Source organism: Columba livia, chromosome 9, assembly GCF_036013475.1.
Source record: "Columba livia isolate bColLiv1 breed racing homer chromosome 9, bColLiv1.pat.W.v2, whole genome shotgun sequence".
NCBI lineage: Eukaryota > Metazoa > Chordata > Aves > Columbiformes > Columbidae > Columba > Columba livia.
In genome coordinates this window covers 16,309,546-16,322,145 of record NC_088610.1, presented here as the reverse complement: position 1 = coordinate 16,322,145, position 12,600 = coordinate 16,309,546, and the positions used below count along the sequence as shown (strand labels likewise).

General features: G+C 37.2%; 1 protein-coding gene across 14 annotated transcripts in view; it reads right to left on the bottom strand.

Annotated features, from left to right (window-relative positions):
* Positions 1-270: 270 nt before the first annotated feature.
* The window catches only part of TRIP12 (thyroid hormone receptor interactor 12), a 78,128-nt gene continuing 65,798 nt past the window's right edge, over positions 271-12,600 (bottom strand). For all 14 annotated transcript variants that reach the window (XM_065072969.1, XM_065072965.1, XM_065072962.1 and 11 more), the window contains 10 exons: positions 11,835-11,991; positions 10,588-10,686; positions 9,927-10,041; positions 9,449-9,603; positions 8,791-8,955; positions 7,588-7,752; positions 4,905-5,018; positions 2,994-3,088; positions 2,681-2,784; positions 271-1,646 (listed from right to left, as the gene is read on the bottom strand). In XM_065072969.1, the coding sequence (XP_064929041.1) occupies positions 1,450-1,646; positions 2,681-2,784; positions 2,994-3,088; positions 4,905-5,018; positions 7,588-7,752; positions 8,791-8,955; positions 9,449-9,603; positions 9,927-10,041; positions 10,588-10,686; positions 11,835-11,991 (1,366 nt within the window). In that variant the 3' untranslated portion in view covers positions 271-1,449. The remainder of the gene's footprint in view (positions 1,647-2,680; positions 2,785-2,993; positions 3,089-4,904; positions 5,019-7,587; positions 7,753-8,790; positions 8,956-9,448; positions 9,604-9,926; positions 10,042-10,587; positions 10,687-11,834; positions 11,992-12,600) is intronic.

Genomic DNA, 12,600 nt, shown 5'->3' with positions numbered 1-12,600 from the left:
GTTGAATAAAAGAAAGTAACTATCATGTTTTCAGAGAGATGAACTATAGCAGGTACATCTCAGGAATATTTGTAATCGTCCTTTTTTTTGAACCCGTAGAAAGAAAAAATTGCCCTCTAAGCTGGAGGTCTTAAAAGGTCTCGTTTTAGCAGTAAATCATCCACAAGTTGCAGGCTGTTAGCCAAGTAGATTTTAGGATGATTTACTTGCATTACAGCAATTTACACAATTGAACTTTATGCATACAGTACAAAACTATGAACAAAAAGGTGAAGCAAACTTTTTTATTTATATTCAGGTAAAAACATTAACCTGATGAAGTAAATTATTGCAGATTTGAGAAATCAGCACATAAAACAGTTGGACAGAGCATTGCTTACAGGTGCTTTATCTGTGTCAAAAGACAAAGGCTGAACTGTTTGTTCGAAGCTAGTGCTGGGGGCAGGGGAAAAAAAGAAAAACCTACAAAAGTAAGCAGGAACTTAGGTCAAGAACAAGAAAACTCTTTACTCAAACAGGGAATGAAACAACTAATTTGTCTTTTAAAAAACTTTACATCAATTCGAAATGCTCTGGCCTTACCACAATACACACTGGCCAGCCCAAGCTCTTGGACTTCAACTACATGAAAGAAATAATTCTCCCCAGCCTCTAGTAAGAGGCTTTTGCTGCCTGAATCACTGTGTAAACAGCTCTAGAGCATTGACTGGTAAAGGCTGCCGCCATTATATCCTAGCACTACAGTAAAACTATGCTATAAGAAAAGTTCTACCTAGTTACAAAGGCTGAATTATATTGACAATATATATTTGATTTCAGTAAAATTTAAATTATCTTAATCAGAGAAAGAGGCACGGAGCAGTTAAATGCCCATGCTAACCAAAACATAACAATTGTTGAATGTTGCACACAAAAAGAACCAAGTGAATTGCACATCAGACAATCCATGAGGATGGGCAAAATTAGAGGCAGGTGAGGGTACACAGAACTAGTCTACTAAACTAGGTTTGTCAAATACATGGTGTCTTTTAATTTCTGTACTTATGTACAAAAGTTGTCTTTGGAGGAAAAACTTCAGACTTAGCTAGATGGATACACACAGCCCAGTATTAAACTGCACAGCGACATTTATTGTTCCAGCCTGGAAAAACATCCCTTTTTAAATTTCACACAGCAAAGCAAGTTAAAAACTTCACTCATCAAATAAATGATAATTTAAACAAGAACTTGCTAAAGAAACCTTGTCACAACAACTTTTAGGGCCTGATCACTTTAAGTCCACAGGGGCCTTTAATGAATATCAACCAAGTGTCTTTGTTTTTAATCTGCAAGCCGTTTTTCTACAACAAGAAGGCGTAACACGTTTCCTTGACTCAGGTGATATAGTTAGAAAAGAATCATGAGTTTTTCTTTTGCTGTAACAGGCAGACATTGCATTTTTCATTGTGATCAGGAAAGATGGAATGACTGCTGCCCTTCTCTCGCAGCTATCAACAGTTTTTCACGCATTATCTCAATAGTTGAATAGTCCGGCAATTTGAGATAGTTCACGCAAGTCATTACTGAGGGCAAGAAATCATCTGGATTCTCTGTAGACTCAAATGTCTTGCGTACAATTGTCAACGGAGGATTCAAACTTCGAAATCCTATCAATGAGAAAAGACATTCTGAATAAGGTTGTTCCTCTTGAAAACACCTAACAGTGACAGAAGCATGCATCTCATAACTGGCAGCTTAATCTCAGTTTTTAAAAGTTTAGAATATGAATTTATAAGGTCATGTAGCAAGCTTAAAAATACTTAAAATCCTTTCTGTAGATTACTTTTCTAGGATGATTAAAAGAACATAAGCTAGACACATCTACTTTCAAACTGGTGTTCTGAAGGTGTTAAATACTATCCCAATCACAATATTTTTAAGCTTGTTGGTTTCATACACATTTTCTAAGATTCTCAGAAATTATCTACGACAGTTGTACCTTTACTCCAGCTTTTTGTTCTCCTAACCCTCAATCCTCTCTGCACCATCTCTCTGCAAAAGAGCTCTATTTTTTTTTTTTAAAGAATCAACTCTTTATAAGAAAGTCATTTTTTAACAAAAAAGAAGTTTCAAAGCCCAAAGGATATAAGTAATTGAACACAAATTCAATTTTTATTTGCAAAGTGTTCAGCTGTGAATATGGTAAAATGTATGTTCTATAATGGTTCCTAGCAAAGACAGCAAATTCCTCAGTTCTCCTCACTGCCTCTCATCTAATTCTGAAATTCAAAGCAGGGAGAAATTAAATTTTAATCACTACACTAGTATTGTCTTCTTTCTAGAAAACAAAACAAAGCAAAACCCACACAACTGTTTCCAGGTAGGAACACATTTTGTTGTTGTCATAACTGAATGCACCTCTAGAATACAGTATTAAGGGTTTTCACTTCTGTTTAAATTTTGAACATTTTTTTTGCCTGGAGAGAGCTGACTGAATGCATGTCATGGGATTAACACAAAGACTGAGAATTCTACCTGAAGTCTACCCAGCTACTTCTGAAACTAGAAATATCAAACAAGCATGAACCTGTAAAATACACAGATAAGTAATTTGTTCCTATACTGAAATAATCCATTTATTCTGAAACGCATTAATAACACTGATTTCATGTATAGCAACATGCAATAAAACAAAATGTACCTCCTACAGGCAGTCTGGGGCTACCCGTCACAAACTGAAGAAACAGTCTCTGCTGCTCACTGTCAAAGCTACTGAGAATTTCAAAGAGATACTTCACTGCGCGACTACAGAGGGGGGAAAAAAAAAGCACAAGCTATTACTACTTTGTTTCTAGTTGAAATAATTGCATCAGATTAATATTCAGTACAGTAGGAATATTTTCAAATATGTCTCATATTCTTTTAGATTGATTAACAGTATATCAAGATTATTTAAATACAGATTTTCTAGTGCTACTATTGATTTATTTTTAAAAAGACCAACACCATATTACCTGTCATGTGTATAACCGTGGTCTGGCCTGCAACACTCCATTAAAGTCTTTGCATCCCAAGTGTCCGTTTTACTGCCGCACAAGAGCTGCTCCAACTATAGAATTAAAAAACAAGGATGGAAATTTTCCCCTTTAGAACTTGAAGTAGGGCAAGTACTGTCAGTTCCAACTACCATTCCAGCATTCCACTTTCTGGAATGGCTGGCTGAAAAACCACCTCAGTCACCCCAAGCAATCCTCCCAAATTCCTTGAAGGCAACAACTTCATCCCAGTGACAGCCTCATTTGCAGAATCTACCTTTGCATACAATCCGCTGCCACACGAGATGCTGAACGTATCTCTTAGAACAGAGACAGTCCTAATAAGCAATTTACACTGAGAACCCAAAACACCTTAACTTTTTCAAAATCTCACCATTTCAAAGCAATCTAGTCATATGGGAAGAATTAGAGTGCTTACACTTGCTTTTTAGAACTCTGAGCTCTTCTACAGAAGAAAAAAAACCCACAATCATTAGACAGAGATGAATCTGTCAAACAGCAGTTTTGTACTTCAATTATTTTGCCCATTCTTTCTATGCACTTGGGCAAGCAGAGAAGACAGGCTACAGCCAAAACATTAAAAGTTTCTACAGACATCCTTCTAGGATACACAAGGAGTCGTAAAGCTCCAGTCTCAATAACACCAGAGGTCTGACACACCTAGCTGTTCTGTTCATGAAGAATTCTACATGTTCTTCATAATAGTTTAGGAATGGTTTCTAAATAGTTTAGGAATAGTTTAGGAATGGTTTCTAAGAAAGGTTCAAATGGCTGGATGGTTACCAGCAACAGAACATAAGATCACACATGTTTATCTGATTAAGGAAAGGGTATCTTACATCTCACACTACTCCTATAGCTGAATTTTGATTGACAGTAGATTAACAATATACTAGTGTCCATATTTTAAAACTTCCAAGCAGAATCAAGCATGAAACCATGCCAAAGAAAACAGAAGAACAGCAGTGCATATACTAAAAAATGGACAGGTTTGGGTAGAACACTGCAGAAACCAAAATAATGTGCCATTTTTACTAGTCCTAAATTTGCAGAAACAAAAGTGGTGTTACTCTTTGAAAGTAGTACCAGAGAGCCACAAAGAAGAATCACTATGAGCAGCTTTAAGAGACTCTTACACTGCAAAGCACCAAGAACATACAGAAGTAACAGAAAGGCTTGGCTAACACACTGCTTCAGAGCATGCACAACATTTCATCAAGTCAAGGTGGAAACAAACCCTTCAAAGCAGAGTTTTCAAATAAACTCCCTAAAGGCCAGGTAATAAAACGTTGGCTCCATACAATCATAAGTGGACTGAATTGAGACACAATTAAGACTGCAAGAATTTCACAAGGAAATTGATATGGTAGGTGGTGACAACAAGGCAAGATGAAGTATCCTTATTCTTTACCACCTCAGCTGATCTTACTGTCTAAAGCTTTATTAAAAAGCCAATTACTCTTTTAAAACAAACAAACAAAAGAAAACCACAGAGAACATCCATCCAGGTAGCATCCATATCTACAGCTATTAAGAGGTACTGCAATACAAGGAATTTAATTAAAGTATCCATGCTAATATAGAGAGCCTGCATATATAAATCTAAGAACTTTTTTCAGAAAAGCTCAACACACTCAATTGCAAAGAAAACAGAGCTGTTCATTATAAAAGCATCAAATAAATGACCAACACAGAAATCTTTAACATTTAAGTATGCAGTTTAAAGGATACCAAGCTTTACTAACATGCATCAGAAATGCAATCAGACACTGTCACATCTGCAGTACATCCAGTGCACACACAGGTTCACACTGTCCATACATATAGATACAAGGTTATAAAAGCAACAGTAAAAACAGGTTTACTAACCTCCTCAGGATAGAAGTATTGAAGATGACTGAGGGGGAAGACCGATTCAAACCCATCTCTGAATGAGTCAAACTGTCTGGCAACACCTTCATTCAGTGCCCAAAATATAACCAACTGCAGGGAAAAAAAAAAAAAGAAGTCATTTGAACAAAGGAAGCCTGGAATGATAACTACGGTACCAAAGACTACAGCTGCAGAAAAAATTCTACAGAAGCCCAACCATACGCTCACTGAATTTGTGGCAGAGTTTGAACTTAACTTAGATACACAGAGCTGCTCTACAGCGTTGCCTTGTTCTGCCTGAATTCGTGAGCAGACAGTGCTGCATGTGTGCAAGGGCAGTGCTGCTGCAATGCAACACAGAATTTTATTCTACATCTAAGGATGCATCTGAAAATGATTAAAAACCTCACTGATACTGCTGGACTCCTGAAGCAAGTTATTTAACCATGCCCCAGTAACTGAAGAGTTACTTGGTCCAGAAAGCTCTCTAAAGCCTATTGGGATCTGTTGATAAGCTTTCCTACAAAAACGTCAGGTGTTGAATTTCAGGTAGGATACATACCCCTGCTTTCACAAGTCAGGTCACAATACTGAAGAGCAAGCTGGTAAGCACCAGCAGCACCGAAGGCTGTTCTACTGCATTCTGTGGCACAGTATTCTGTGGCTATTCTAGCAGCAGAGTGGCTGACTTAGAATTGTGATTATTTTTTATGACCGGGAGCATGTGGCAAAATTAAACTCCAGTGTATTCTTGTGGATTCTAAGAGGAGATCAAGTTGTTAGGCAAAAAACCTGCACTCCAGAAACTTTTTGTCCACTAATTTAGAATTAAGCCAGCCTCATTCTTTATTATACAGGGGGGAAGGGGAGAGGATGGAATGTCTTTCATTATACTGGTAGCTGAAGTAGTTCTACTTCCTGACAAAGGTAACTCCCATGGGAACCATCCTTGGGTAAAGAACAGGAAGAGGAGAATGGAATGACATGCCTGCAGGAGAGGCACAAAGAGTAACAGGAGAATACTCTAGCTTTATAAACTACTTTTAATGGCAATGCACACACAAGATTTTAATGAAAATGCCATTTCCAAGAGCAGGGCAGCTGACCCACAGGGAACTGTACAGGCTACCTGATAAATTAAATACACTATTTCTAATTTGCAAATCATCAGACTTGTGATACAGAGGACACTAATTTTCTCTCTGAAATGTTTTCCATTTCCTTGACATCAAGTCTGTACTGCTAATCACTCGGATCTAGTTTAAAGTCTTCTCTATAAGGCAGGAATATAAAGACAAGGACAGAAAAACTGCACAGGTATCCTTTAAAGAAAACAGTCCCAAAAGCTGTTTAGAAATAAGAGGAAAGCAAGCTTTCTGCAGTGATCTGCTTTTCCTTTACTCCACCTGAGATGTCTGCAAGCCTTTCTCAGCATATCAGACACCTGATACATGTTACCTAGAAGAAAAAAAAAGACCGCAAAACTGTACAAAACCCAGACTTGAAAGCAACCTTGCTCAGCTTTCCTCAGTAAACAGAAACTAGAAATGCTGTTTCTAACAAACCATGATTGTTGGCATTGCCCATCTCTAAGTCTGCAAACAGTCTAATTTTATAAGTAACGCCTGACTAGCAGAATTTGCTTTCAGCAAATAAAAATATGAGAACTGGATATATGCGTAACAGCTTGAATCTGGAAGATGAAGAGCAACTGTTCAATATTCAGCTGTGAGGATGACTATGGAATAACTTTGCAAAGTTCTCAGTTGATATCCAGGAGCATAAAGGCCCCTTTCTGAATAATTTCTAATGACACAGATACGTTGCTTATCAGTGCTTGAAATCTGAAGAGTCTTCAGAGTGAAACTGGCAGCAGACTAACCTGTCAGAAGGTTAGGAATTGGAATAACGGCTTTTTCACGACGAAATCAATCATTCTTACCTCCATCCCACTCATGACTTCATGTGATAATACTGCATTCTTCCTTCCTTTCCTCATCTCTTTTCCAGACTGTTTTTAACCTTTTACCTTTAACACTTTCTTACAGAAAAAGAGTTTCCTAACTTTGTTCAGCAGTATTGCCTTGTTGTTTTTCTAGGTTTTCTGTCCGTTCTGACAAGAATAAATCAATACACAGGTGTACTGCCAACTTATTAATGTACTCTGTTCCTTACCTTTCTTACAGTTTGGGATTTTGTTTGCTTCTGTGAGGTTTTTTTTGGGTTTTGACTTGAAACTCAGTTGATGTTTTCTTAAGTCTGACTCTAGAAAACATCACTATTATTACAGCAGTTCAAAGCCCACTGAAGTGTGGGTGCTAACCCACTATTGTAAACAAATTAATTACTGTACCCAAATGTGGGATCTTTTAACACATTTTTCAAAGTCCACAGCTCAAAATACCTCACTTACTACAACACTTGTTATAAAAAAACCATACTTCTGATGACTTTGTTATGTATAAAGCAGACTGGTTTGCAGTATAAAATTTAAGTCAGGTGCACTGACTAGGATTCCAACAGTTTTTCTGTGGTAATGAAGTAGTACAGAACAGAACCAATCAGTAAGAAAATTACTGCTGTGCCCAGTTCACGAGAATAAACTGAAATATATATGGAAGCTACTTGGGAGCAAGGTGAGAAAGAATGAAGTTTTAGGCCTAGCTTTGCTTTTACATACTCGGAGATACTCCTCTAAATTGTGGATGGTGACCGGCGTATCTTTTCCCCCTTTTTTCAGTTCTATATTAGGAAACCCAGGAAGCGTGAAGTCCAGCCCTAGATCTTCCACTGAGCAGCCATTCATTGTCAGAGCCTCCAATGCATACTGTAGACTTTCTTTGGTCTGAAAAGTTGTAAGTGAAAACCAGTGAGAACAATTCATTCACATTAACCTACCCAAAAGTTATTACTTCTAAAGCAGTTTTGACTAAACATTTCTATAGGAATATCACTATTAATACTGTTACAGCACGCTTTGCTTTCCTTCTATACTTTTTGGATTAGGTTGGTGCAAAAGTACTTGGAGTTTTTGCGTTGTTGAAATTTGCCACTTGATATTGGAGTACATTCTTATATAAATTTGTTTATGTTATATATCAGTTTAAAGCACTTTTGTTTGCCACTGACTTATTGGGAAATTAAAAGCAGTGACCAAGGAGAGAGAGTGAGACAGTGAGGTAAAGAAAAAAGGCCCACGAGCTTGCAATAACTTCACTAATAACAAAGCAGATGTATTAAGAGTATAAATCGGGATGCCAGAAAGAGCATGCATGCCAAAGACCTTTTATCACTACTCAGTGACAGTGAATGGTATTATTTTTAGTTAAGCGTAGCTAAGATTGGAAAATGAAGATCCTTCCGTATCTATGAAAGAACCTGTATGCTCACATATGAAGCCAGTTTATAGCAGTTCTACATACAGTTTTCAATGGGGGAGGAAAAAACACACAAAAGGCACCCCTATAGAAGACCTGAAAATTTTACTAAACCAACTAATTAAAAAAGCCAAGACTTTTGAATGTGTTTATATATATACATATATATATTTTTAATCAATTTTTCCTCTGACATTCAAGTTGGTTAGTCTTTTCAAAGTGGCCCAAAAAGAAGTTACCTTACTCAAACACATGGCAATTTTAGCCATTTCTAGCCTGTGTTTAACCACACAGAAGAAACCCATAATAAATTTCTAATGTTAGAGTCTACATTACAAAAAGACTGTTACAATTACTAGCCAATTACTTAATAACATTAAAATGACTTATTAGCATGAAGTCACTGTCACTATTAAGCATTATCATACACACTAAATTACAGAAGCTTCATAAAATCCAAGCATGTGCGAAGACACACTCTTCCATTCTTAAGGTTACTTTCCCACCTGTGTTTTGTCCTGTTCAAGTCTTTTCTTTTGTCTTACAATATCTTCAAGGTGATATATCGATTTGGCTACTACTGGATCAATACTGAACAAGTCATGTGATGTCAAGGAAGTTTCCTGTCGTAACATCCACTTGTAAAAAGGAAGTCCAAGAGGAAGGTCCACCTGGAAATAAAAATTTTTATTAGTATTGAACCGCCTTCCAAAAGTGTATCTTTTGCTATTTTATCTTTTCACTAGAACCAGAACACTATTTACTATTTCATAGTTCTGGCACACACCAAAATATCACATCTGAGCATTTTTACCCGAGAAATTTACAGTTGAGAAAGCCAACTGACTGCCTAGTGCACATCCATTAGAGCAACCAGCAAGCTAGCAGCTTGAATAATAATAAGCCCAAAATTATATCAAAAGATTGGAGAGAGATTACAGATCATGGCAGGCAATGGCTTTACTTTTTTCACTATGGTCTCCAAAGCCACTGAAAAGATCTTCAACATACACTACCCTTTCCACCTCAAAAGCTCAGCTGCATCTCCAGTCACCCTGTCCAAACTGCTAGAGCTGAAAATAATTCCAATGCTACTTTCCCCCAGAGCCAGAACTAGAATTTTCACTTAACCCTTCAGAATTACATTTTCCATTTTATCCTCACCAGTCTAAAATCCATAATGGCCTTGGCCATTAGTTTTCCTAGAAAGCGGAACTTCATTTTAACTTTCGCAATGTGAGCTGGCTTGGCTGTTCTACCAAAAGGAAGTGCAAAAAGGCCCTGAAGGTTATGGATATACTTGGTACCTTCCTGGTTTCCTGTTGAAGAAGAAAGAATACAAAGAGTTCAATACATACACAGCTAGTTTCATTCCACATGCAAGTTTGAAAGCAGCTATCAGATAAACACAGTGTAAGCTTCTTATAAAATTTAAAAAAACCCAACAAAACAAGAACACACACCCACACCACTACACACATACCAGCACAAACACTAGGATAATCACACACTATTATGAGTTATATTATCTGACCCCAAACTGAGGTACTCTTTCAGTCAAAGCCATTCACATAATTAAAGTCAACTTAGAATCTACTTAATATTGGATCAATATCGATAGTTAAGACAGTACAACATTTACCTTTTGGATTGGCTAAAGTCACTTCTTCTCCCCTCCAAAGGCCTAGGTCTGCTCTCTGTAGTTCCTGAGATACAAGTGCATAGAACTCTAGTGTGGGGCCCAGGCCTGTGCCAACCTTCAGCGGGAGGAAGGGAAGGAGGAAAGATGTTGGGAGAGGAGGAGGAATGAGATAAGTAAATGAGTCCATTAGGTCAGTTTGAATACCAAGTCTTGTCTTAATCTGAGAAATATAGTACATTATTGGCTCTAAAGGAACTGCATTATAAAAAGCATCTAGAGAACCAAACCTAACTATGCCAACATTTACAATACATCTGAAACAGCTTAGGAAGACCATGTAGCAGAGGGAATAATAGTGGAATAAAAGTATTAACCACCCATTGATCATATTATAGAAGATATGCACACAGCTGTTTCTTTAGAGTTACAAAAAAGTGATCTGCACAATAAGACTGATTATGAAAAGCAGTAGATCAGAAAGTTTTTGCCAGTAAGTAAAAGTCACAACCAGTGGATTAGGGATAATTAATAGATAAAGTTTTGCGGCACCAGCAATAGGAAGGACCAAGACTCTGACCAAGCCATTCTATGAAAGTTGTAACTTTTTTGAATTAATCTTCAGTAAAAAGGGGTTAAATTAGACTGCATTGATATTACTTACTTCATTTTCATACTGGATTTCCAACATGGCTCTTGAACTGCCTAGATCCTGCATCACAGATTCTGCCTGTTTCAACAGCTCATCTCTGTTCACAGTGCGCTACACATTAGAGAAGTTTTAAGTAGTGAAATTATGTCTGCAAGTCCCAGGTCCCAAGGCAGTTACAACAGGAAAAAAAAGTTATGCAAGTTTTTCCACCCCATGCTAATAGTTCCACAGTTCAACAATTTGTAAGCTTGTACTTTGATAAAATAATTCTTGCTTCTATTTGAAAACTGACCAGAATTAAGTGTTAGACATAAAATGAAAAACCAATGCCTTACATTTGTATCAGTATAACTAACAGGTACTACTCCTGCCAAGAACCTTGCCAGAGGACTATAACAGGCAGTGTTGTCGTGTGATGCTACATACCTCAAACTAATATGCAGAGAAGAAAATACAGAATTAAGATGCAAAAGTCCAGCAACCTAAAGGAACAATCTTATACTCTGCCCTTGCAGATGGTCTAGTAGGGAAAGTGGCAGGTTTCAAAAAACAAAACACAACAAACACCCAACAAAAAAGAACAGAAAAGACCACACACACAACAGCACTGGGATGCCTAAGTGCTGGAAGGTATAGGCTAGTTGAAGTAGATTCTCATATCTCTTGTCCTTTTTCCCCAGAGGTATTCAAAATCATACAGCAGATTTACACTACGCAGCAGATCTTAGTTTAAGGTAGCATCTCTCCAGTCCCAAGGCAGACACCCAAGACTCCCTCAATTTAAAACAGCCACAGCTTAGTTTTATTATGTTGTGACAGGAGATTTAATACTCTCCCAGAATACAAGGACCATGTTTTTGCTTATTTAGGTAACACTTAAAAGTCTAAATACTATTCCTTGAATTATTCTGAAATTCTACATCAAGCAAACCAGAAGTTCACAAGCTAATATATGGAAATATCATTAATGTAACCTCTTGGAGTATAGTTTCAGGAATTATGCAAAGATTCCAAAAATCAAGCAGGATGTGAGGAAGCGGGTGCAGCATCCTCGAGCCCCTTCTGCCACCTGCTGGCAGACACCCAGTAACATCGTGCTTTCTATTCAGAGGCTTTTAAACGAAAAAAACCCTCACCCTTCATCAGTATACTACCAAAACCTGTAGTTTTATAAATGAATCTTGCTCACAGTGAACTTCTTAAAAACAATAAAAAAATAAACAGTTCATTCATGCCATTTTTAAACAAGGTATACCTACTTTTTTCCTGTCCAGTCGTGGTGCCACTCTGCTATCCTGAGAATCTGATTGATTGATTTCTGGATTAGTATCCAGTAGTCTTTGCATGGCTCGATCACGATCAAAAGCAGTTACATAAAACAGCATTTGGCGGGTATCAAATGGAAAGAAAAACGGGCTGTAAAGAGCATTGGATTAGTTAGCTGTGTTCCAACTAGCATCTATGACTATAGTTTAGTTTGAAACACAACAGATGTAGTATGCCTGAAATTAGTGCTTTATTGAACACTGCAGTGAAAGCAGCCTCCAAAGGAAGCCTCACAGAACACACACTAGTTTTCATCACAATGCTTATGAGCAGGAGTCCAGAGGTAGAATTTAATATACGAAGGAGCTACAAAAAATTCCAGAAACTCCTAACTCTTCCAGAAAAATAACTCAATAATTGAAAGCCTTGGCTATGCAAAGCTTATATAGGAAAATAGTTTGTCCTGAGTATGTATTTCCAGTCAATTGTCAGTGTTGCTTCAATTAACATGCTCAAAAAATTGACAAATGGCAACCCCAATTTCTTTCAAGCGCAGAAGGTTTACAGCTTATGCTCTGTAGAAAGTACTACAAAGTACTATGAAAACACCTTTATAAAAATTATTAATAATATTTTATCAGTAACTATAAAAATATTTTCCTGTGGACCAAACTGAATATGTTAAGATGAATGTAGAGGTATAAGAAAATGCCATTAAGCAGTTTAACAGGAGAAAAAAAATGACCTGGAAAATCACAT